The 27,603-nt window shown below is 38.5% G+C and overlaps 1 protein-coding gene across 3 annotated transcripts in view; it reads left to right on the forward strand.

The window, feature by feature from the left end:
- The window catches only part of LOC108112776 (mucin-17), a 38,012-nt gene that overhangs the window by 5,345 nt on the left and 5,064 nt on the right, over nt 1-27,603 (forward strand). For 2 of the 3 annotated variants that reach the window (XM_017223045.2, XM_017223046.2), the window contains exons 3-6: nt 7,230-7,365; nt 14,182-14,366; nt 22,650-23,295; nt 23,350-23,437. In XM_017223045.2, coding sequence (XP_017078534.1) covers nt 14,183-14,366; nt 22,650-23,295; nt 23,350-23,437 — 918 coding nt within the window. In that variant the 5' untranslated portion in view covers nt 7,230-7,365; nt 14,182. Of the gene's footprint in view, nt 1-7,119; nt 7,135-7,229; nt 7,366-14,181; nt 14,367-22,649; nt 23,296-23,349; nt 23,438-27,603 lie in introns of those variants that run through there. The other variant, XM_017223047.2, reaches the window with a different exon arrangement.

Here is a 27,603-nt window from a genome sequence, read left to right on the forward strand (position 1 = left end):
CATTAATATTCCCCTGCTAACTCCAATGGAAATTCAACTTAAAAAGCTCTTTAAAGTTAGTAGTAACCTTATCTGCTACCACATATTACATTATCCTTCAACAAATTAGTATTCAACACTCTCTCTCAATAAGAACACTTTTGGCTTGGGCCCTGCCAATGAAAGTCTCAAGTTAACTGGCTATTATTAGCGAAGTACTTGTGGCCCGTTTTGGCCAGCTCATTAGCCATTCTGGGCACAAGCCACGTAACAGTAACAAGGCATAAAAGGCGAAAATACACGAGTACGTACTATATGTCTATAAGCCATTCCATATTCACACCATTCACGATGGTTTATCAGGTTGCATGCACGCGATTCAAATCAATTGCCACAATGACACACATACAAATTGTTATGCTGCAGATACAGATACTTTTTTTGTATCTCTGTGTGTGTGTGTGTGTGTGTGTATGTTTTAGACCCAGACAAACGTCTAATGCCCGAAGCAGAACGATGACGAAGCAATCCCATGAAGAAGACCTTCACGGTGGCAAACAAGAGGTATATATATATATTCAGTATACTGAACAATAGGAACAGTCGCATTCTATATTCTACGTCATCCAAGGAAAAAGGGGGTTGGCTGGGAGGCTCTTGAATCGAGACAATTGCACGTGCTTTGCATTTCATATTACAAAATAACGAGAACACAATCGTGTAACTCACTTTACAATCGACAGCTACGCAGAAGCGCTTTTCAGTTACAAAGCAAAAGGTTTCTTAGCTTTAAGTACAGTGAAAACAAAGGGGAGTCACTTTGGAAATAAAAACTGTTGTAAAATTATAGATTTTTATTAAAGAAAAAATAGTTAAACTCAATTAATAACTAAAATAAAAAGTAAAAACCCTTTTTATCTATAATCTTATTATTATTTTTTGTTCTCAGTGTACAGTGTTACAAAGACCCTTGTCTTGTTGCCCCGCAGAGGGGGCGTAACTCTGAACCGCTATTCTTTCTTTCTCTCTGCATAATTACAAGGCCTCTTCGGGGCTATCAAATATTCAATCGACACTATGACACACATTCGACCTCTATATAGTCTCTCTCCCCCCTTTGTTTTGGCCACTATTTCTGATATTTTTATTTTGGCTGCTTCACTTTTATTTGGGTTAATGCTGAAAAATTGTCAGAGCTGGCGAACAACTTTCATTAGGGCAAAGAGCGGAAAAAATAGAAGAAAAAAATAAGCTCATCTTTTGCACTCCCAAAGCTGACTTCTTTGCCAAGATCATGTCCGGCTTAGAGTCCGCCAAGATACATATATATATATCTACTATATATATCTAAAAAAAGAAAAACTGATAGACAGACTTGTAATTTCACTTTTTATAGTTTACAAAAGGTTAAAACGATTAGGCATTAATGTTGGCCAATCTTTTTGATGCTTTTCTTTTATAATTTGCGCGCTATTAGCGTACTTATTTTTTTTTAGCATTTTTTTGTTTTGGTTTTCTTTTTGGGTCACAGCTATTAAGTTTTAAGGTAGCAGATGGGTGGTTTGGGTGTATTGTAAGGTCGTATATACCATGAAAAGGAGGCCTAACGACTTACAAAATTTGAGTCAATAAACAGAGTGCAGAAATATTAGTAACCTTGAAATGTGACTATCAACGAAGTTTGTGGCTTATAATAAAGATCGTTAAGGTAACCCCTATCTTAAATTACTAAAAAAAGGTTATTTTTCATATTTTAATTTTACAAAATTCATCAATAACGACTTGCTATTGATTTTTATTGAACATAAAACGAAGATCTCCATCACTTTCAACTCTTTGTTTGGCTCTGAGCTAATGACCTCTTGAGCTCGAAAAGGTTAATAAATTACAGAAGATAAAATATTAATTTGTTTCCGATTTCTCGGACAGCTGCCTCAAAAAGTGGACTTTAATAAATATGCATATCTCTTAGTTCAGAAACTTTCCCTTTTTGCCACATTATCAGTTAGTAAATTAAAGGAAACGCTTAGAGTGGACGACCTTTGAATACAATAACAAGTATTTAATTTAAGATAAAGCTGGGTAAGATATATATACTATATATATAGGGGGTAGTATAAATGTAAATATACGATCCAAAGTATTATCGCAAACAGCATCCGGGGACCACACCCTCGCATTGGATGAATACTGGAATGAAACCAGACCCAGATCGCATTCTCTATTCCAGCGGCGGAATGTTCAGAAGTCATTTTGGCGGATTTCATGCTCGGTTGGCTTTGATTAGTGGCGTTCGATTAGTTTGTTTGATCCGATCGGGCCAGCAATTAAATTCAATGAAATTTATTTTCGCAATTGAATTTCATTTTCAGCATGCTTGCGAATTATTCGAGCGTTTACATTTCGATAATAAGTATTTCTAATTCTCTCACTTTTCCCCTTTCGACTAGCGTTTTTCCTCCTATTTTCACTAACTAAATATTAAATAATTTATAAGAATTTTTTTACTGGATCTTTGGGATTTCTTAAGTTCAAGTTCTTAGGAATTATTAGAGTTTGTTTATGATATGTTCATCATTTACTTGCATTTGTTTGAATAACAAAGAGGATGTTTACTAGTTTTCTTATAGGTCATTCAAGGGCATGATTAATACTAATAGCTGACTTGAGGGATGTAAGTATTGTTTATTCAATTGTGGGTGAAAAAGGCAAGTTTACTACAATTTCTTTCTAAAAAGGAAACCCCAATATGTCTGAAATACCACACTAATGATCTCAGCAGGATCTTATACTTGATATCCGGACTTAAGAAGCACTTAAAAACCACAAAAAAAGCCAACTTCCTCAGAGTTCAGCACCCTGTCTTTGACAACAGGTTCCTTGGGCACCATGGAACCCTTCTTATAAGCCATTTAAACAATACAATTTCGGTTTCCGCTACTCATGTTCATGCCCCATTGACTTACAACTCGAGTTGTTCAAATTCAAGGGGTTTTTTTTTTTTTTTTTTTGAGGAAAAACAATAAAGATGATGATGATGATGACCAAGAGGTGAGGCCGATTTCCACAGCATGTCCGTACACGTTTCATTGCCGATCATTCGACGTTTGAGGTTTACGATATTCTATTTAACGGCTCATCGGGCATTCGAGCAGAGATCGCCTATGGATCATGGATGCCCCCTAGAGGGGATCTTGAGATTCTCCTTTGTTCGTTCTCAGCCGAGTGCAATCTTAATGTGCGGCTTAGGTGAATGACTAACGGCCAGGTAAACTATGACTAACTGGTCTCAGATCGTGGGCAGGTTGAAGAGTTTTGGTGTTAAAGAAGGGAAATGTTTTGAGTGTTCATAAAACCACAAGTTTTAAAAGGTAAAATAGGATTTTATTTGGTAAATTTGAACTTGAAAGTGGTTAGCTTTGTGGTTACTATCAGGTTTTTGGAGAAGTTCATTAAAAATTTGCTAAATTTTAAACCTCTTGAGTTTTAAGTGAGTCACCCAATATTTTTAGATCATAAATTAGATTTCCTTCTAATTTACAACATGCCATAACTATATTTTTATTTTAATTTATTACTTTTTTATTAATTTTTATCTCAGACCGCTTAACCAAGTTTGAAATCAACCCAAGATCATATTTTCAGCACAATTAGAGCATATTAAGTGTGGCAAGTGAGACAGTGAGAGGTGTGTAGGGTGAGGCAAGGAGGCAGAATGCGAACTTCTTGTTACTTTTTTGTATCTTTTTCTCTCTCTCTCTCGGTTTTGAGAATATAAATTAACGCAACAATTAACAGAAACGAGTTTTGGACTTGAAAGGGGAGAGAAAACAGAATGAAGTGAAGAATCTGGCCATGGATGATCTTTAGCATTGTTATAAGTTATTGGTTAAAAAAAAAAAGGAAAAAAAGGGGGAACCAGATGGAAGAAGAAGTAACGAAGGGGAACGAAATTGGAGTGGCAAAGCTGCTTTATTGAACAACTCAGCTCTTCAGCTATTTGTGCCGGACCCCCGCTAAAGTGGCAAGTTCTGATCGCTTCGTTTTTGGTTTTTGTTTTGAAAGAACTAAAGATCGAAAAGCCAACCAAGCGAGGGAAAACAAAAGAAATTGTTCATTTTTATTGCCACATCAATGATGACTTTGCTGTTAAGGAAAAACCCCTTAAGCTTTTCTCTATAAACTTTAAGAATTTCCATATGGTAGTGACCAAAAATTGGTTGAGTAATCCAAACAAAAGTTTAGCTTGTTGATGTCTTATTGCCAAGTTAGCCTGAGTTGACTTTTGCTGTCATCGCTTTATTTTTTCTTTATTATTTTTTTAGAGCAATTTGCCTCATGGCTTGATGTGGTCTTTGTGGTTTTCCAGTTTTTTAGTTTTCAGTTTCTTGTTCGGGTTTTAAGTTTTACTTTTATTACCATTCCACTTACGAGCCGAATGGCATTGAAGTGTTGCATTACGCCCAGACTTTGGGCAAATTCTGTCTTTGCTAAAATTCGCAATCGCTGGCGTCATTATTTTTTTTTCTTTTATTTTTTTTTTGGCCCACAAAGTTATGTGACAAATTTTCCATAAATACATTTTGGCCGGCGGGCTAGAGAGGAGGGAGAGAGAGTTCAGTAACCCCCATCTGAACTGACCTATTTGCGGCGATTGCCAGCCGGGGGAAAAGTGAGCGAGAAAGTGAGCCATAATATCCAGGAATAAGCAGTGAAAATGGCCAAAGACGAGACGCTTTTCCGAGGAAAATTGAATTTCAAATACTCTTTGTTTGGGAATGTATACTTAGGGTTCTGTAGGGATAGGTAAAATGATTTTTATAAGAAGGGAAACTTTGCAATCATGTTCAATCTTCTTGGTTTTCAGCTTAATTTAGTTTTTCTTCATTTTATGGTTAAGATATTTGTAAACCACATTATTAAAAAGAAATTTCCAATTATATTTTATCATTATTATTTGTATTTAAACTTAAATATATTTCACTTTTGTACAAGAAAAACTCTAAACTTAATTCATTTTCCATGACAAAGTCCATGTATCTTTTTAAGTCTATTAAAACTAAAAGTATCTTTTGGATACCCACAGCAGACAATTATTTCTTTCGTTCACTTAATATTGTATGAACATATTTATGGTTGTGCAAAGTTTTTCCTCCACATTCGCCTTTTTTGTTTATTTTTGTAAAAAGCGGACAAAATGTGATTTTGGCCTGATGGGTGTCTGCATATTTTCCTGCCATTTAAGCATTTTTCAAATATTTTTCACTAAAGAATCTAACATACTTTAAATATTTATAATAAAACTAAAACAACTAATTTAGAGAAACCTCACCAAATGACAAACCAAATTCAATTAAGCTTCATAGAAAACCTATTGAAAATCCAACCAATTTGAGTGCATAAAATTAATGGCATTTGGCCGCGATAAAAGCGGCCCAAAAGAAACCCGTTTAGAATCGAAATGCGGATAATTTATTCATGGGATTCATCATTCGATGCATTGTTCGATAGACCAAAAACACAAACTTTTACTTTTCATTATTGTCTGCTCATGAGTGCTCATCTTCAACGTGGACGAAGACCTTTCAAGAGATCTCTCCCCCTCTGCAATTAATCTTAGCCCAGACCCGAAAACAATCCAATTAGATAACCCAAAGCCTACTCACGTGTGGGGGGGATCAGTGAAAGTTTACGGCTCCGTTCTAAGCCACTGGACCAGCAGCAGCAGTCCAGTCTAAAAAACCGAAAATCATCAAAAAAAAATCCGGAATCCGGATCGCAATTTCCATAAAACACTCATCAGATACCAAAGCCCTGTGCAGTGGGCAGTCGCTCCTCTAGTGCTCGAGTGCTCGATCTGAAATGGTTTTGGTATCGTACGTGGAAATGCGTAGAAATCAGATCAAGTTTTCTTTCCTTATATACATACTTACCATTTCGGCGATGGAAGATGATGATAGGGTTTTTATGGGGTTAGAGTTTCACTAGCAAATGAATTTTATATTTAAGATTGCATCGGAAATGGTGAAGTGCAACACGATTCCAAGGAAAACTTTTACGTTTCTTTTTGACTTTTATAACTTCGATTTTTACAAGTTTTTTACTTAAAGGAGTGCTGATTGGGGGTTATAAATTTGTAGTAGAGTATCCCATATAAAGTTTTAAATCTTTAGAAGCTTTTAGAAGCCATCAATATCCTTGCTCTTCGCTCCTCTAACTTTGTTAGGCTTTATTTAATTGCAGACTTTGGTGCAGGCGAGTTTTACTTTCGCACAAAGGTCTTCCAAACCTCTCCCCACCCAGAGTTTTCCCGCCTATCGACATTTTTGCCGGGCCATTTCTATGCAAATCAGCTGAGAACACGCACACATCTGTAGGGAGGGGTAGGAGGAGTAGGCTCAAAAAAGTGGAAAGATGGCCTCATATATACTTATAATGGGGCAGCCGGCTTTCAATACACCGCATGATATGCGATATGGATATGCAAATTCAAAAGGGGTTAAGGTGGGTGCCGAACAAAGGGGAAGGGGGTTGGTAAAGGGACTTCGAAGGCCTAGCCCAATGTGCAAATTCCTTTGGCCACGGGCTTGGCAGGAACGTGACAAAATGAAGTCTGTTTTCGGTATTCAAGCCTTACGTAATGCGGGCCTTTAGTTCTCAGCTATTGTAGTATTGTAGTGCCCGGGGATAATCAAGATTTACGGCTCGACTTTCGCTGTTATCATCCAGACCAATGGGGCTAAAGGGAAATCCTGTCAGATGGCATATTGTTCCGGGGTTCATGTTCCCTTTTTGGGTCATTGACCGACCAATGTGTTGATTGATTCTAAATCAGGAGATTTGTTGGGTGCACAGGGAGAAAAATGGGTATATAATATATATACTAGATCAGATGGAATGTTAAGTACAAATATAGTTCACAACCATAAGCTAACTTAAAGGAAACAAAATTATTAACTAACCTTCCCGTTTTGACAATTATTAATGATATTTTCGATTTAAGTTTTATTTTTCGAACAAAGTACCCATAGATCATTGTGTGTGTTTTTTTGATGTCTGTACATGAACTTGATGAGTTCATAAATAGCTTACAGTTCTTTGGGGATACACATGCCCCACACATGTGTGTCCCTCGAAACCAGCTGATCCAACCTTGTAACTCACACATTTCGATTGCATCACCATAGCTATAGCCATAGCCATTGATTGCCCTCAAATACGATTTACTCAATCTGTTTTTTTATTTTCAGACCACCAACAAAAGAAGTTCAAACAATGTAACGACAACTTAAACGATCTAAACACAATCGAAAGGCGGAAAATTATTGTTAAAGCCCAAAAATAAAACTGAACAGACCTCCAAGAAAAACACTCCAGCAAAATCAGGTGAGTTAAGCAATGATTTTGGAATAGATTCTTTAATTGGGAAACAGATAGAAGATGAATGGAAAACCATAATCATAATTTCGGGTCTATTAGTGGATTTAAATTCTTTAAAAGAACATCTCTTAAATAGCATTGTGAAATGTGGTTTTGCTTAAATGTGGAAATAAGCCACCCACAGGAGAGATAACCCAGCAGTTCATACATTTTGCTTTTTAGAACTTTTTCTCTGTCTCGCTGGGATTAAGTAAATTTATGTTTAAGCACGGAAGGAACCCTTCAAATGCCTCTTACTGTACGTGCAGCATTAAAATGTAAAATTTACAGGTATATACTATATAGTATATATGCTAATATATATACTTATTCGCACCTGGGCGACGTCTCTCCGTTGTTATGGTAATGTGAGCTTCGTTTTGGGGTTTTCATTCTCATTACAATAACATTTTTTGCCGTCATTGTTTGTTGGCAATGAAAGACCTTGCCAGCAGATCGACCTTGAATCTGTCACTGTGTGTAATTCAAATCGTATAATCAGACTGATTAACCCATATACCAAACAGCTTAACACCTTCTCAAGGGAAGGAAGGTATAATTTAGGGAAAGAAAAGATGCACAACCTTGTGATGTCCTCAGTTTTCTTGTTTTTTTTGCCAAACCCATAAAGTTCTCCGCTTTCCTTGACTAATTTCAAGAAGGTGGAAAAGGCTGAACACTTGCCGGAAAATTTCCACCAACTTGGCCACTCTCCAAAAAACACAAATCCTTGTATCCACAAGGATTCTGTTGGCTGTGAGAGGAAGGAAGTCGGTTGCTTTTTGCCTTATTTGGTTATTCGGTGACAGACTTCTGACAATTTCGTTGACTAGGTCAGGCTCTCTCCATTTGGCATGGGTTCGGATGTGTGTTGGCTTCACTTTTGGTTTCTGTGAACGGAAATGCGACTGCGCAAGGAGAAAGAGAGGGAGAAAGAGAGTTATTAAGGTCCTGGCAACATTTGGCTTGCAACATTTTTATTACTACTTTTTAAATTAAGGTTTAGGGCTTTAAATTGTACTGAGAATAATAATTCCTGAACTGGAAAGTAGTTTTCTTATCATTTACTTCATTAAATTGAAAATGAGTTTAGTATCAGATTTTTAGTAAAGAATTTTAAGGTTCGAAAAGTGCCACTTTATAGGCCTTTCAAGATACAAAACACAACACATTCTTGAAATTCTATCTTTAAGTATGATTTTTATGATTTTTAAACAATCTTTTTAAATAAATATAAATTATTTAAATAATTTAAAGTATTTGTTTAGCTCCCTCAAGCTTATAAACTCCATATTGTTAGAGTATTTCCCTGATTTTACTGCTTCTGTTCCCTTAACTTCTTGTCAACATAAATCCAGTGCTTGTAAAACTTTATGGGCTATGATGCTGCGATGCCGCCTACGCAAAAAGAGCAAGAAGGATAGCTTAAAACATAGAGTACGATGGATGGCAAACTGAGAGCACCAACTCGCAGTTGCGCTCCTTGACCTTGGGCACGAACGCACTCGAAAACCAACCCCCCCTTCCTCCCCCTTAGATACCAAAAAAAAAAATGTGCTTTACCCTTCGGCAAAACGAAATCCAGACAGAGATTCCGATTCAGTCGCTCATTTGCAGCAGCCACAAGTTGTGGCCACGCGGATGGAAATAAAAAACTGAGTGAACAGCCAGCCAGTGAAGATCCATAAAGTGTGTGTGTTTTTCCATGGTGAACGGCGAAGATCCCCCGCAATGTCATCTAGTCCCACCGATTTTGATCTGGAGTATTTGCAGTATGTAAAGAGGGAAAAGTACAAACCCATCTGGCAGTCTTTTAATTGACGACGCAAAAAGTAAACAACAACAGCAAATAAATCATCAGCCCAGCATCAGGTTTTTCATATTTTTGTTCGCTGTTTTTCTTAAGTTCAGAATCTCTGAATCAGCAAGATTGCTGCGTCATCATCATCATCGTTATGGCTACGCTCTTATCGGAACTTTTTACTGACCCCCCACCTATTGCTTCCCATCGATTTCCATCTATCATACACAGATTGATTGATAAGAAGAGGTGGGGACACTTTCATGGGCTTCATGGGTTCAAAGTTCGCATTTGTCAAATGGAGCGAAAATAGGGACTAAATAAACACGAGTGCCGTTTGAAGAGTTCCAATCAAATAGAAGGAGACGAGATTAAATAGGCCTAGGAAAACAATGGTCTACCATGGAGAGAGGCTCTCCAGGGAGGAGGTAGATAATTTATTGGCATTTCGGGAACCGCACTTAATAGCTTTTGGATTGCATTTCAAATTAATGAATAAATATTAGGCATAAATAGAGAGGAAAAGCTGAAGAAGTTTATTTCTGATTGATGATTTTGGTATTTAGAAGTTTTTAAACTGTTTTAATGGTTATATTTGAAAGGTTTTTGACTTCTATTTTCTTAGTTTTCCGTCTAATGAGTTCTATGTATTTTCCACATTTAAACAAGTTTTTTTTAGAACAAGTTTTGCTTATATTTGCTAATGTTTTTTCTTATCATTGCCTTGTAAACGATGGCTCATTAGACTTCACTCAACCAAATGTTATCTGAAATATTAATGTTCTCCATCTGTACAAATTTCTTACTCAAGTTTTATTTTGTATACCCAAAAGATACATCAATCTCTTGCCTCATAAATAATGAAATATAGCCGAGCATTTCCAATTAAGAACCTCCATAAATTGAGAGGAAAAGCAAATCAAAAATACATTTAAATCAAGAGCAAAAAAGTAGATGAAAATGTAAATAATTTGATTATCATAAATAAAAACCAAAATTTGCATGAAATTGAAATTGCATTTTCTTCCTTTGATTTAAGTAATAAATTTGCACTTTTTAAGCCTCTAACTTTGGTAATTTTCATAGTTTTAGACGACCTTCAAATTGCTCGAAACGCCCCCGATTCGCGTTTTGGCCAAAGTCCGGTCATTAAAATTGATGACAGATTCCCCCATTCAGTTAAGCGGCAAGTAAAGTGCTGTAATACACCGGAGGTTGTGCACTGTGTGTTGTGCGATGAGCATGCACTTTTGTTGGCTTTTCTTTCCCTGGTCTGTTTGAGCTTTCCGGTCAGGGGCACTTTCCTTTTCAATTTGTCCAGCTCTTTAGCTTGGCCATTATGCCACTTGGCCGTTTTGCAATGACGCTTGCTGACCACCTCACTCGCCATTTGGGAATTGTGCTGAAGTGTCGTTAACAAGTGGCTAGGCAAGGGGAAAGGTATCAACTATTAGTTATTTATAGTTTTCTTACTATACAAATATTAACATAATCCACTTTTTGGTTTTAAATTATTTGCTCTTAGAAGGGCGGTTTGAAAAGCATATGTTAGTTTTAGTAGTTTGAAGAGGATTGTTAAGAATTTTTGTAAATTAACATTTTAAATTCATTTTTTTGTTTTCCTTTTATATTTTTATGTATTTTTTCTCCGTGTAGTTAATGTCTCAAACACTTTCGAGAATCTCGCAGCTAATTTGGAGTTGAGTTTGCTTTAAAGTTAGAGCCATAAAGAGGGCTTCCTGGCCTGGCCCATTGTCTCTCAATGGCTCTTCGTAATTAAGTTGGCAAATTTGTGTAATGAGCGAGTGCAATTATACAGGCTGCTCCGTGTTTGGGCCTATGCAAATGCCACACATAATTATAGTTTGTGGATGCTGTTGTTGGCTGTTACACTGATGTTTATTTTTTTTTTTTTTTTCTACTTTGTGGTCTTTGGGTTTTGGCTTTGTTTTCCTCTTGGTCTTCGTTTTCATTTTCATTTTTACCCTGCAGTGTTTGCCCACTTTGCCAAGTGAGCTGGGTAGCGAGTGTGTGTGTGTGTGTGTGTGCTCATCTGCAAAATGCAAATGAAAGTCAAAGTTAATTTGTTAGATTTTCACGTTGAGATACAAGCTCGCGAGTCCGCAGGCAAAAACTGCGTGACGGTGATGAGTTACTTTTGCGGCTATGGTTAAATAAAAAGCAAAACAACAACAACAAAAACCAAGTAAGATAAAAGTGCCAGACCACGTCTCAATTTTCTGTCTGCCTCGAGTCTCGCGTCGCAGTGGAAAAACGCTGGAAAAACTCTCTACCCGGCAAATCAAAGGTGGCATTTTCGTAGCTGCGCTTGTTTGCCTCGGAAATGCGGCATACTTTCGGGCTGTTAATCAATTAGCGCTGCGGAAAATTAATGGCATCATTAATGGCTGGCTCTTCAGATTGCTGGGAAAACTTAAGCTTCAAGTAAATATATTTTAATTGAGGTATATAGGTATAAATTAGGAAAATATCCTTAGGTCTTAGGTTCATTAACAAAGTTATATTAATGCATTTTCTAGACTTTTTAGTTAGAAAATTTTTAGATTTTTACGAACTAAAATGGTATTTAAGCAGTTGCATTAAATAACTTCGAGTGTATTAATAGCAAACAAACTTGACTCATAAGCTTTAGTATTTAGCGTACTAATTCCCCCTACATGTCCAGTTCAATTGGCAGCTTAAATGGATTTCGCCTTGGCATTCCCCCAAGTTCAATGTCAAAATCGTATTTAGCTGGACTTTTCTCCATTCCATTCCTCCCCCATATATATACTATATATAGATACATATATCATCTATATACGATTCGGACCCCACAGTGCAGTCATTCCGTTTAATTAACCAATTCTCCAAACGAAATGAACATTTTCCAGCTGTGTTGGATACTGCTGCTGCTCATTTGTCTGTCCCAATCAACATCATCGTCATCGCCATCGCAGTTTTTTTTTTATCGTCATCATGGAGCTCTTCATCATTTCATCAACTGCACCCATGTACACCCACGAGTGTCGACACGAATGTGCGGCTGCAGTTTCCATTTCAATGCGCAAAAAACGCTTAAACTGCAATTTGCGCTTGTATTTCGAAGAGCAAAAAGGGGAAAAGGGGGGTTTGTTTTCCCCACTAATTAGCACATCAAATTCTCAGTGCACACGGAACACATACACGGCCATGTATTTGGCTTAAAGGGGTCAAATGTCAAGCTAAACGCGTTATTTGGACAGCCCAACTAACTGGGTTAACTCTGCTCGGCTCTTTGGAGCGTTAATCCCTCGCCATCAGAAGTAGTAATTACAAATTAACCGCAGTGTGTACGCAATTTTAGTAAAGTGCCTAAAAGTATGCTGTTAAAAATATATAAACTGGGGTAAACACAAATTTTAAGGTCTTTAAATTAACTGGCAAAAAGTAGTTCTTACTCTTGGTATAAAGCAAGTTTTTTTTATATATTTGAAATATAAAATTCTAAAGATATGTTTAATATACATTTTTTATATATCTGGAGTCAGTTTTTCAGTATTATATAGGTATGTCTATCCTAAAATGAGAATTATTAGAAATTTATTTGAATTTACATACGATTTTCATATATTTAGTAAGCTCCTTGTAAATCATATTTTGCGATTTAAGATCTCTTCCTTGCCCACACAACTCGGACTGCTGACTGATGTAATATAAATCTCACAATGTCTGTGGTGAGAGTTCGGCATCCCCGAACTTGGCATGAATCATCTGCTTTCAGAGACCATTACTCACGTCCCATTCGTCCGGCGCCAAAACAAAGCCAAAGACAGCCGAAGACACCGACCAAGAGCCAAAGGCATATTGTTCAAATCCACTTCGTCTGCAGGCAGGCCAAAGAGTTCAGTCGAAGGGGCCAAATTCCTAGTTGAAAATAGCTTTTCCTTGAAATGTCTTTGGACCAGAACGCGGATTCGATCCAAGCGATACGAGAGAATCATCCACAGAACAAATGGAAAATGCATTCTGCTCTTGTGCTCTTCTGCCGGGGCCATGACATTTATTTATTGTATGTTTCGGGCTGATCAAGTGGGTTGACTGAACTGACAATGGGCTTAACCAATTGTCAGTTTTTGGCATTTAAATCCCCTGTGATTCATCTTAATATCTAATACTTTGAGGGTGTATGCTTATTTGTTTATAAGTTAAATATATTGCTTGTTTGTAGTAAACATTTAAAACTGATTAATCAGGAAGAAGAATGTTTAAGCTGATGATGATGATGATGAATGAATCATCTTAGAATCATACCTTTAATAACATCAAACAAATGAACAAAAATAGTATTTAATTCATAGCCATAAAACATTTTTGGGGTATTTTAAAACTATACTAATTGTTGTACCTCTTTAGAAAGTTGTATCTGGACTTCTCCTTGAAAAATTACCAACATATTTGTTATATCTTTTTTATGCTCCATTGTTAATCTTTCTTTCTGCCGTCTTCAGTTGACAGTCAATTACTTTAATTGCTTAAATCTGTCAAGTAATCTGCTATAAGTTTATCTATAATTAAAAAGTCAAAGCAGCAAATTAACCAGTCTTAAATAAGTAATTGTTTTAATAATCCATACAAATTGAATTGACTGCCAAGCTGAAAACTTAAGGACTCTTTAACCCAATTTCCCTGACACACTGTCATTTTACCAGACTGAGTTTTACCGCCAGGTTGTGTTGGCTTTTATCGCGAATGCAATATGACATTTAATTTCCCGCCCGTACACCGCCATAATGGAGATCCATTAGTGCGGTGTCGCAGGATGTCAGTGCCAGTGAGTGATGGGTTGACTTCTGAGGAGTTCTAATGTGGAAAGTGTAGAATCTATATAGAGAAAGAGTCAGTCTGTGCTCCCACTGCCAAATGGAAGATATTTTCATTGCACTAATACCGCATTCTTGCAGATGGTAATTACAAATTGTTTTCCCTCTTTTATTTTCCAGCATGTCTTCCGGCCTGATGTCGTGTGTAAGGGAAAACTCGCCGCCGCTGGAATCGGAGTTGGATGCCACTTGTGCTGGGGGACCATTGTCATTGCCGGAGGGCAATCATGCCCATGGCCATGCCGTCACCTCAACGCCCATCTCCAGTCCAGGAAACGATGCCCACCAACAGACCCCAACTGCCGGTGAGTTATCTAATTGCTATCATAATACCCCTACAACCTAAGCAAATAAACATATTTATTACATATATATATCTACGATATTCCCTGACACAGAATTTCTCGTTAAAGAATCATTCAAGTGCGGAATGTGGGATTATGAAATTTCCTTGGGGCTTTCGGTCTCATTCATTCATTCTTAGGGAATCGCTTACAATATTGAAGATTTCTTCTTCACGTGTTCATCATTGCCGAGAAAATCCCCCAGGACATGGGTTGCGAAAAAGGTTCGCTGATTGCCAAAGGCTTGTGCGTTTTGGTTTTGATTGCCATCCCCAAAGGTTGACTGTAGTTGACGGCAGGGTTTAGCCTTGGCTTTATGGATGCTTTATGGGGTTTGAGTATCTGTTGGCTCTGTGTCGGAATGGGGGAAATACCTTAAAGGTTCTTGCCTAAGGTGATGCAAAAGGTTCCCTTAAAGACAGAATATGATATTCAAAATTACAATAAAAAGAAGATAGAAAACTATTAAACTAAACATTCATTTCAATCCCAAATTCAAATGGGTATAGCTGGGTAGTTTAAGCTTTATATCCTCATTGGCTGAACCCAAATACATATAAGGAATTCCAGCTATATGAACCAAAAGAAAACCTTGTATAATGTATTCCCTTTACACCCAGCCTTGAGTGAAAATGTCTGCAAATGGGATTACATCACTTTCCCCTCTAATACCATCGATCATATGGAACGAGATAGACGAGGCCCTGCTCTTCCTTGAAAAACTAAGTGAAGCAGCTTTGTCTGTGGCGGTTTGGCAGAGTTCAGAGCTGTGAACCCTCCGCAGAAAGTGTGCAAAAGATCCAACAAAGCCGCAGTATTGTAAATACCCTATATGATGTTAGGGATTATCCGACTTGGGCAGCTGTTTTGGGTAAAAGTAAACAGAGAGAGAGAGAGAGATGTAAGAGATGTTCGTTGGCTGGCTTGTTAGGTTGTTTCGTATGTGCATAATTAGATGGGTGTTTTGGCTTTTGGTTTGTTGACGCCGCCCCCTCCCCCTACCTCTTAATTCAAACACAGATGCAGATACAATGAGCCAGAGATAAAAGTGGTTATAATACATATTCAGATTGAGCCACATACTACTTACTACCTACTACTTCGTATAACTTAGTTCACATGTGAATCGGCCTTTGTCTATTTGTTTTCGTTGGGTTCGCCCTCTTTGGGCCACCGACAACTGAATAACTGGATAATGTTTATATAATTGTGGGTAATACTATGTACCTACTACACGTGCTAATTAACGCTTCCAACCCCTTCAACTTTCTATGGTTAATGCAAATTCGACCACAAAGGTTCTGGCTTTGGACTCGTAATGGGAATAGGAAGCTTTATCCATTTTTGGGGCCACTCGAACTGCGGTTGTTATGACAACACTAGTGGGTGAAAATGCCATCAACAATAACGGACTGTGTTTATATATATGTTTGTATATAATATGTATGTATGTAAATAAGTTTCAACATGAATAAATGTGCATAAACAGCAGGTTCGTTGGTTTAGGGTCGATGTACAGTGGGTGAAAACGATTTCTAGATGGCAGTTGTGTCATAATGTTATAGGGAACTTGGTTATATTTCGAACTTTAAGAAGTTAAACTATATCCTACCTTATGAAGGGTTATCTAACTACCTTTGAAAGATATAATTTATATGATTTGAACTGAATTAGAAACCTATTCTAGGTTTTTTAAAAGAATAAAACAATTGTTGTTATAAATACTATAGAACTGTTCCTTATATTCGAAACTGATTAGTTTAAAGTTTTCTACAGTTCGTTTAAGACTAAGACTATGAATCTAGAATCTGACTAGCAATCGTTTCACTTTAATATGTTTGCCAGCTTAACAGAGCATCAAATCTATATAAAACCTACGATATCTCATAAACCTAAAATCCTAAATCTTAACTAATTTAAATATGTTTTATTTCCTGACTTAGTTATTAATATTAAATCTGTGTAAGAGAGTTTCAAAGACTGTGAAGTGGTCAAACACATGTTTATTACCCTTATAAATGAGTTATAATTTACTCATTAAATGCTTTTTATAACCCACTGTGCCAGTCTGTTATTAACAGCTTTACAGCATAACAGTGCTCTGTTAGCTGTTCAGACACCTTGCCGACACTTGCAGTGGGAAAAGCCAGCAAGAAACCAAGCTAATCAGTCCGAATTGGCAACACAACCTGGCCAATAAGCCCAATCCCGCTGTCGATGACTCGATTCGATTCATTTTAGCCGAGTTCGGTTTTTTGTTAGCTGTTTTTGCTGCTTTTGTGAGGTCTTGCTCGGTTCGGCATTTTTTTTTTGTTCGCTTCGTAGATTTCAATTTCAGTTCCCGACTGGTGAGTACTGCGTTTCGAGGGGGTCTGTTATTTCGATTTCCACGGCGGCTCTTTCGCGCTGTCCCATTGATTCAATTCATTCTGTGCGCTCCGCTCCACCTGAACAGGTGAGCAATTTCGCTGCCCAAACGCGCCGGTTATTGAGCACTAATTGAATTGTCTTCGCTGTCGCTGATTGCAATCGTTGCAATAAACAATCGAATCAGAAATCCGTAACCCATAATCCCCAATTCGCAATACGCAAAATTGAATCCCAAAGATACAAAGATACAACGAAAAGTCAACAAAGTTTAATCAATAATATTGGGAAAACATACGAGTACAAGCCATCATTCGAGTCATCGAACTAAGTGCAAAGTTGTGTGTGCTATAAAGTGAAGTTAGAGATACATATACTTAAAGATATATACATAGATATATAGCAAATTGTGTCTTCTAACTGAAACAAGCTTGTTTACAATAGACAACAATCAGTAAAGTAAACAATTCGCGGGAAATTTTTCAGTTGAATAAAACATCTGCCGCTATTTTCGGCTTAATGATACATATTTAAACAGGTAATAAAAAAAAAATGTATTGTATTTTGTTGTTGAAATTTTTTGGGCCAGAACGTAGAGAAGTTTGTTGTTTAACCTCTTTTTATACCCGTTACTCGTAGAGTAAAAGGGTATACTAGATTCGTTGAAAAGTATGTAACAGATAGAAGGAAGCTTTTGCGACCCTATAAAGTATATATATTCTTGATCAGGATCAATAGCGAAGTCGATTGAGCCATGTCCGTCTGTCCGTCCGTCCGTCCGTCCGTCCGTCCGTCCGTCCGTCCGTCCGTCCGTCCGTCCGTCCGTCCGTCCGTCCGTCCGTCCGTCCGTATGAACGCTGAGATCTCAGGAACTATAGCAGATACAAAGTTGAGATTAAGCATGAAGATTCTTGAGGTCCCGGGACAGCGCAAGTTTATTACAGCATCCTGCCACGCCCACTCTAACGCCCACAAATCGCCAAAAACTAAAAGTGCTGAAATCTCAGGAACTATTGCAGATAGAAAGTTGAAATTCAAAAATTATAATCTTTAATTGGCAGCGCATCTTATAGTGGTACTACTATCCGGCCACACCCACCCATACGCCCACAAGGCTCAAAAGACGGTTTTCGGATTTTCTAGAAAAGCTGATATCTCGGTAACTATAAAAGATAGAAAGTTCGGATTCAGCATGTAGGTTTCTATTATGCTCCCAATGCGAATTGTTTTATTTCGATCAAGCCACGCCCACTCTAACGCCCACAAAACCTGAACAACCAAAAATGCAAAAATCTCAAAAACTATAAGAGCTACATACTTTTGTTTAGGATCACGTATTTAGGAGATGCCTTTGCAACTTTCCATGAAGTTGCATCCGGCCACGCCTACTCTGACGCCCACAAACCGCGGAAAACTGTGGCGTCTATAATATTATTATGAATGCCTTTGTTTGACTTTGTATAACTTATTTTTGTCAATATCTATCGATTTACCAAAGATTTTTCAAATCGGAACATTATTTCGCTATTTATGAAGAAATTAAGGTTATAAGGCCTCACATGGGCAGTGACGTCACTATAAGCATACTCAACATACTTCCTCTGAATATAGGTGGCGCCTTGTGAATTTCCACTAGCAAAATAATATTTTAAAATTTTGTAAAACAGTAACGGGTATCTTATGGTCGCGGCACTCGACTATAGCGTTTCCACTTGTTTGTTTTTAATTTTTATTCAAATTATTTCTGATAGTTGAGTGCCCCAAAACAAAGCTCCATCAGAACACCAAACATCAATTAAAACACCCAAAGAGCATATAGTTTCTCGCTTTATAAATATTATATAATGTAACATCAGTATAGAGCTTATCAAGCAATGATGATGAGCAGTTTGGGTTCAATCCCAGCTCCGGCGCGCCTCAAAGAAACCTCGTTACGAGTAGCCGGAGATTGAGGCAATTGCCCGCCAGACGCCTCTAATTGAAGTGCCATGCGAGTTGTGTAATCAATTTTGCCGCGTACCGCTGCTTGTCGATGTGATTTGTCGCATTCGAGTGCGAACAACAACTCAAATAAAGGCACTACGTTTTGGCCAGGTTAAGACTGATAAGCTAGTGGCCATTGGCACGCAGACGGCTGATTGTGGTCTTCCCAAGATTGGGTCTTCCTTAGGAAAGGGTCTTATGGGTACTTCAGTTTTACGTAAAATCTGAAGAACAGAAAGCCAAGTCATTAGTTACAAGTTTAGATCTAAGAAATTCTGATCTAATATATAGCTGATCTATATAGTAAGAGTCAAGTCTCTTTACTTATTCTGCCAATTTCCTTGGCAATCTTTAATAGTTCTCTGATAGCTCTAACATTCAGTTATTTATAGTCTTTCAGCATTATGTCTAATCTATATAGCCGCAAGTGCAGTGCGATAATGTATCTTAGTTTCTATTTGGAAGAATTACGCAGCAGTCGATTGGAAATTTAGCGTTTATTCGCTGTCTTGATGTAATTAATCATACGCCCTGTTGGACTCTTTGACCAACGAACTCAACAAACCTTGGCTAATCCATCGGCCAACCAACATATAACATTCAATTCTCGAGGCTTACAGCATTGCAATTTACAATATGCACGAGTAAAGCCAACATTTGAAGGTCTCTCGTTTTGTTCATTATTTTTTATTTTCTTTACTAGTTTTTCTGCGAGTGTGTTGTGCAATTCTTGTAGCTTTTGCTTGGCTCTTTGGGGGCTTCGGTTCTGGCTGGTTCTTGGTTCTCCATGTTGGTTGGTTAGTTTTCTATTTTTATTTTTATTTCCACGCAAGTGAACTCAGCACTTGTTAAGCGGATAAGCTGTGTGTGCCCACATGGGGTATTCCCAGCTCTCTGGGTTGTGCGGCGTTAGGATGTGGGCGTGGCCCACTTGACCTTACCCAATACAACAATCCCAAGCTGCTCACATCCGTTGGCAAAAAACCAAAAACAAAAAAAGGTCTCCAATTACTGCAACCGGCTGAAAAGTTGTTCGCAATTTGCATGTTCAGTGTGGGGCAACAACTATTTCTTTTTCTGTTTTTGCATTTGATTTTTGCCAATGATTAATTAATAAATAACGAACCCACAGCAGCCAAACCTCTTTCGAATTGCAAATTCAGAATCGACTGGCAATTGGTGTCAACTTGAACACCTCCAAAGTGCCCACGTGGTTGCTATTACAGTCTAACATTAATCCCATGGCATCTCAGGTTGCCAAATTGAAAATAAGTTTATGCCCCCAAATCAGTTTTGATGAATTACCAAAAGGCGAAGCCAAGATCCAAGACCAAAGATGACAATGACTTCAAGATTTCGCCCACATTCGCGGAAAAAAGCGAAACCCAAACTGATGACAGCAGACACAAAGCCAAGTTAACAACAATAAGGCGGGAGGGAGTTGTAGAAACGAAAAGTAATAACAAATCTTGCTCAATAGACTTTAGATGAATTAGAAACAATATATCCCCGCACAGTGCTGATGTAATCGGGATTGCCTCATAAAGTGAATCACAGCTTTGTTTAGATTTTACAATGTCGAACTTTTCCATTAAAAATACAACGCGAATCTTTTTGTTAATTTAAGAACTGACTGCTGACCCAATTAACCATTCCATAAATAAACAATTTTCACTTGTCAGCCAGCGATGGTGGTAATTCTCGCTCTCAAGGGCGCTTAAAATTCCATTAGCCAGGTCCCTAAGCAATTTTGGAGAGCAGACAGCCAGACACCCCAAAGGGCAATAAATAGAATGACGTGCCAGTGGGAGTCGTTCTTGTAACCCCCCTAGTTAATACATATTACTTTTGTTTCTTTTTTTATTATGACTAATCAAGGCGATGACCAGCCCCAAAGCAGGTGAAATTAATCATTAAAATCAAGCCATCACCAGGAAAAAACATAAATGAAGTATGCGTACCCATGACGACACATGTGTTTTGGCCATAAACAAATATATATGTATATGTACTATATACTATATACTATATAGTATGTAGTATGTAGTATCTTTTTCGATGTTCGCGTGTCGCGGCCCCAAAACGTGACTGTTTTTTTTGATTAGAGGTCGAAGCTTTCTTGGCAGAAAAGTTTGATTTTTGTTGTTGTTTTAGAAATTCTTGTACTTCCGTTTAGTTGGGTTCTTTTTCTCTCTAATTAATATATGATTTTACTTTGGTTTTGGAATGCAGACTTTCCACTGAGAGATGGGTAAACTTTCATTTCTGGTAATGACACACAGAGGGCGTTGAGTGTGTGAGTCACTCAAGAGATGTTGACTTTCAGAGATGACTAAAGAGGCTTATCAGTTTGATTTTTGCTTAAAGAGGTTAGTAGGGGTGTTAAGACATTTTATTGATTAATTAATGATTTTTATTTTAAACTTAGTTATTTACCCTTGACTTAGCTCTGATGCATGGGTATACTTACTAGGTTTTTGTACCTGCAAAAGTACTTTTCACTCCTAAATGATCGATAAGAAAATTACTAACCATTGTTCTTTTTTATTTCTTCTACCTTATCGGCCATCAAAGTTGTACAAACATTATTGAGGTCTATGGCCATAAAAAGAAAAAGCAATAAAAGCCCAGGCAACCATTAGAACTCAATTTATAATGGTTTATTATTATTATTATTATTATTGTATTAGAAATTGCACTGGCTAAACTTTCCTAAACATGGGATATAAGTTTTCTCTGCAAATCGCTTATATATGTTATATAGTTTATAGCGATAAGATATGACCTTGTCACTTAATTCCTAATACAGGTAGTGCACGTGGTGTCCTATCGTTCTTATCGACCATGCAGGCCATCTCTGTCACTCAGCACCATTCTGCATGTATTTCCCTTTCATTCGTTTCGGGAACTTCCACCCATTGAGAGGGTCTTCGACTTTTGCCTATTTATGGTCATGTTTTTTGGTGCCTTTCGTTTCGTTTCTTTTTTTCTTCGCTCGTTTATTGTTTACTTCTTATCACCCTTTGGTTCTTAGTATATTTTGTGGTCTTTACCTAATCAAGAAAATGACACAAAAGTTCTATTAACAATCAAATGCTTCAGCTGCTGAGTAACTTAGGAAGTTGACTGCTTACTACTTCCTCGGAAGTTGTTTATTGTTGACTTTTCAATAATTGGAAAATCTTTTATTTACGGAATTTTGATTACTAATTCTGTTTCCTCTGAAATGAATCTCTCAATCAGCACTTTAAGGAAAATCCATTTCCAACTTTGAATCTTCTTAAGATTCCATGGCTGTTACTGCGATAACGTAATAACCAAAGCTGATAATTGAATCCCTTATGTCTGAGTGGGAAAACCTAATCCCTGAGAGATTTTGCTCTCACTTTCCGTATATTTATTTATGCCCCAAATGTCAATCAAAAGGAAAGCCTCGAAATTGAGTTGACATCTTTATACCTTGTTGCGTCACCTGAGACAGGCAAAAAATGATTATCATCATAGAAGGGTGGATGGTTAGGGGTTTGAATTTAAATGTTTTTATTTAAGTAGTTTAAAATTTGCATAAAAAGGTAAAAAATAGGCTCCCTTTTAGTAGTTCTTCCAAGGAAAGTGAAGAAAATGTGTTTTACAGTCAAAGTTTGAACCACATTTTCGGAAATTGACTTTTTCCTAAGGCCTTATCCAAGTTATTTGATGATTAAATAAGAAAAATATCCCAGAGAGCTAACTATAGATTAATAGTAATATATAATTACAAGACTTTTCTTTCGTAAAAGTTAACCCCAGCAAGCCTCCGGCAATCTGCCTTTCTTAACTTTTAAAAATTATATATAACAAAATGTTTAAAAAATAATTTTGGTGTTCGTTGTTCCTCGGATTTATTCCTTCCAGAGCAACAAAATCAGCAACAGCAAAAGCGTCGCCGTTTTCATCCGCTCCGTAATCTGCGTCGAATTTTCCGGCGACGTACCATCAACAGCTCTGCGGACAGTCCCACAGCCAGTCAGTCGCCAGGACCTGGATCCTGCAACACCTTGCCACCGCCCGCAAGTAGCAGCAGTGAAAAGAATCTACGCAGCGGGATAATAGGCTCACCACCGGGATCTCCACTGAATAACCAACAGCTGAAGGACAACTATCAAACCCAATCGTTGCCCAAGTCCAAGTCATACGGCTCGCATCGCGATGAGCTGCTAAGCGTGCTCCTTGGCAAAAAGCGAGCCAGCAAACAGGATCATAGCCAGAGCGGAAGTCAAGTCCAGTCACAAACCCAGTCGCAAACCCAACAGGAAGCCATGTTCCAAGCCCAGCGACAACATGGGGGCGTGGCCGTCTTCCCAGATTCGATTGGTTTAAACAGGAGTAGCTACTTTACCGAGCAGCGAATTCAACAACGTCATCAGCGCAGTGTGGGTGACTCTTCGCAAGAACTTGAATCTGGTTCGGGTTCAGGTTCGGGATCAGGACCTAATGGAGCCGCCGACATCTCAGACAGCCAGCGCAGCCTGAGCGAGGGTCGTCTGCTGGATGTGGACGGGTGAGTTGTCCTGCTTTTCTGTAAGAAATTGGTTATAGAATCTTGATCTTACAGGGATTACTCTAGAGATGCCTTGTCTCAGTCACATGACAGCGTCTTCTCGGAATCGGCAACAGCCAGCAGTCTTTCTATTGTCCTCAAGGTGAGTTTTTAACTTATTTTTTAACTTAACTTAAAAATATATATTCCAAAAAACGTTAGCTTGTTAGTTTCCAAGCCTTACTGCTATACATTTATAATTCGATTTTCCGAATTCCACCCACTTGCTCCTTCATATAGGAAATGAATATGATTTCCCCTTCATTACGAATAAAGTTCAGGGCCCTTGGGTCACTGGGGGAATCCGCTGAATGTTTTTGTTATCTGGCCATTTGTGGGGCAATCAATCTAAATTGATTTTAATCAAATTCAATTGGTGCCTTTGTTGGCATATCTGCATTTCTGATGACCAAATCTCCCCCAGAGTCCATTGACTCACATTCAATGGTGGCTTTTGTTTGATTTTTTTTCTGGTACTCAAAATGTCTGAAAAGAAAAACAACTTTATAACCAAATTGATTAGCTGACTTATCTGCGATGCAGAACATCTATTAATTGGGGAGTCAAATAACCCAAAAACAATCGAAGCTTGATTGGTTAAGGGGGAAATCACATCTACACATCAGATATCTATATCCATTGATAGCATTTTCCTAACTACTTGAAAAACAATTGAAAATGCTAACAAATTAAATCAAATTAAAAGTTGTGCCAAAAGAAAGTCCAAAATGAAATAGTCTGGCCAAGATGGTTATCTAATAAACTGAAACATCATCACAAACATCATCATCACCATTACTGCATAAGTCAGTTGAGCGTTTTTCTCTTCTCCAGTTTTCTTTTTTTTTTTTTGTTTTGAGTGAAAAAAGAAAAACTGTAGGCAACGCACGCGTCTAGCAACTGGAAACCGAAACCAATGTTAGATATTACACAGTGAGAAAACACAGCCATAAATCATTTGTACTTTTTACTGAGTTTTAAAATCAAATACTTGCAGAAGTTTTTCCAATCTTTAAGCATTTTTCCTTTACCCTTTTCGTTTAATGAAGACCAAGAAAAGATCAACCGATTAAGATGAGTGTAAAATCAAGACAATATCTTCAATTTTGTTTTCTGTGCACTAACTGCACCACCCTCTCTGCCACACCTCCAACTCCCACTTTTCCCGGCGATTTTCCACCTCATGCAGCGCGTGGCAATTTGCGGCTTCTTCTCCTGGCAATCGGTTGCTACTTCTATTGCTTCTTCGGTTTCTGGACAAACGAGTTGCCAGCCGATGGTCGCTTGGCCGCTTCTTGTTATTCCACTTTTTTCCACTTGGCCAGTCCTCCTCTTTTTACCCCGTTTTCCATCTTCCACCTCCCTGCTTATTTGCCAACCTGGTTAGCAAATAAATCGCATTTCTTTCTGTTTCTATGCTATTGAACTCCTGCAAGTTTTCCGCTAAATCAGTTTGCATCGAGACTTTAGCCAGTGAAGACAACACGTCGTCGTCGTCGTCGTTGTCCGTTCCCAACGATACCAATTTCGATTCCGACTCCGATCCGCGCTATGTTCACGATCCTCGGGATTCCTGGACTCTAGCCAAGTGAAGAAGTTACCGAACCAGAGATTAAACGGTCCAATTGGGTAACTGTGGTGGAGATTGAAAGAACTGCGATTCCTTAGCTAATGGATTAGTTTGGTTAGGAAGGCGGAAGTGTAAAGAGATAAGAGAGTTTTTAGATATAGTTGATGGGTCTGGAAAGATATATATGGTCAAGATACTATTGGAACAATAACTTAAGCTTAAGAAGATGACATATCTCAAAGATAATGCCTTAAAAATCATTTGTGTATGTTCAAAAGTTCATCTTACAAAGAATGCTTTCCTAGAAGAAGATCTCAAAATCCTAGAACCAAACCAGAACCTCATCCATTCCTTTAGTATACACATCTTCTAAGACCATTCTGTCCTGTGAATTCCCTGTTAATCCTCCCGTCAGTTAAGTTTTCTATGAAAAGCTGAAGAGCAGGTCGGGAAACGAGCTTAGGTCTATAAATATTTACCAGCCACAGCAGATGTGATCCCAGAGTCAGAGCCAGAGCTCTTGGCCAACCAGTTTGATGAATTAATTGCGAATAAATAGAAAGAGAAAAACATCTACACGATGGCCATAATGGAAAAACTAAATGACAATGCAGTCGAGCAATTTGCAGGCGGGATTTCGGTGGCCAGGGGAAAGAGCATTTAGTCCGGACGACTTGGAATGACAGCGATATGGTAACACGGTAACACGCATTAAAGTCGCCTGAGAGCGAGCTTGGCTGTCGTCGGTCTTGGACTTGGATGTGGATGTGTATGTGAATGTGGATTGATGGGGGGAACACATTTCACACGCTTCTCACTAATTGACCAACTCTAGAGGGGATTGCAGGAGCAGCGGGGGTTAAAAACACACTTCAGTAGTACACCGACTTCCTAGCTCCCGACGGCGACGACACTCGAATTTTCATTTTCGGCCTACATTCGTTTTTGGTGAAAACAACATCATGAGATCTGTGACACTTCCCGTCTGGTGGGCCTCATTCCAGACATTATGTAATGCCTGAACCATGTCTGAATTTGCCTATTGCATAGATTTCCGCATCCATTAGGAGCACTCTAGCTATCCTAGGCCCAATGTCCAATCATCATCGGTGTGCATCCGCATTAGGATTTTAATTGCATTTCTTCGCACGCCAATGGGCGGCGCATTCTGGAGTTGGGGCAAAAATGCGGCCCATGTCCATATCGGCTGGCCACTTCTACTCTGGCCCACTTCCCGGCCCCACTTTCCGCCACTTGGGTTGACAGCCGAGGAGAAATTGATTCGCGATGTATGATGGCTGGTGATGTGATGTGAGGCAGACGGTGTAAAGCTGTGATGGGTGAGAGTTGGGAGAAGGGTTCTTTGCTGTTCACATGGTCTGTCTGCTTTTGCTTTGGAGAAAGCTAGTCTGAAGTTAAACATTTACTAAAGAAACATTTAGAATGTGCAACTAACTAATTGAATAAGATACAGTTTTCTGGTTGGAAATCTATGAAATTTTAGGTTTACATACATACCTTAACCTTTAATAGATAAGCCCCTTTCTCGTTTTTAACCCACTTTACTAAGCTGTATCAGCAAATTTAGATCTGCCATGCACAATTGCTATTGATCTACATAAATATTCCATATTCCATTAAAGATTATGGCCGAAGTCAGGGTCAATTCACGTTAACAACCACTCGCCGATTGGGGCTACCAGCTAAATGTGCATACTTTATAGCATTTATCCCACTTGCAGATGGTGGCCACTAACCATTGGCCATTTGTTTGACTCGCATTTAAAATGCAACTCGGATGCAATGATGCAATTGCATTTAATTCAAAGCGATTGCCTCGCCTCCCACTTGGCCAACTGTTGTGCGCTCTGTGCCCGTTCTCTGGACGAAAAGCTCCCCTCTTTCGGATTGCGGTAATCAATGTTGGCGGTTGTGTGTTTGAATGTGTGGCCATGTTGGGAGCCGTCTATCCACTGGCCACTGACTGGTTCCCCCGTCTGCTCCCGACCGTCAGTTGGCCCACTCGCCATCGCCAACACCAAGTGGGCCAATAAATCAGTGAACGTGACGGGTCGAGTACGCTCTGCGATTTTCCAACTCGGCTGTTTGAAGTAGAACTTGGCTAAGAAGTCGGGCTATGGCTATCCGGTACAGGTAGATAGGCGGATGATGGGTTAAGGGTCGCATGCACCAGGCACTACCTGTGCGGTATCGCCAAAAATTCCGCGAAGTTAGAGCAGCTGGCCAAGATTATGTAAAACATTTTAGGTTTGTTAGAAAGATAAACATTTTCTCGAACGACTTTCATTTTCTGACGAGAAAGATATTCACTGCAACTCAGGGATGCAGGCGCCCGGCAGAACATTGAACTCGCCCCCAAATCCCCAATTGCAATTGTTTAACTAGAATTGATGGGCGAGGTCTTTAACCTGAACCAGCCCAGCACTTAATCCTCGAGCAATGAGCTACCAAAAATAGCAGCCCCACTAGCAAAATGAGTCCAACAAACAGATGGCGACGTCACGCGCCGCAAAACACTGATAGATGAACGACATGGGATACGAAAGGGAAGGGAATTCTGGGAGTTGAAGGTGGTGGTGGTAGTATTCGTCGTTTTCGTTTTGTTTACTTTTGGACAGAAGTCGGGTGTCGGGTCCCTCGAATCTTACCCTTGAAAATTCAGTCAAGAGCTGACAATA

This window comes from Drosophila eugracilis, unplaced genomic scaffold (assembly GCF_018153835.1).
Source record: "Drosophila eugracilis isolate 14026-0451.02 unplaced genomic scaffold, ASM1815383v1 contig_90, whole genome shotgun sequence".
NCBI lineage: Eukaryota > Metazoa > Arthropoda > Insecta > Diptera > Drosophilidae > Drosophila > Drosophila eugracilis.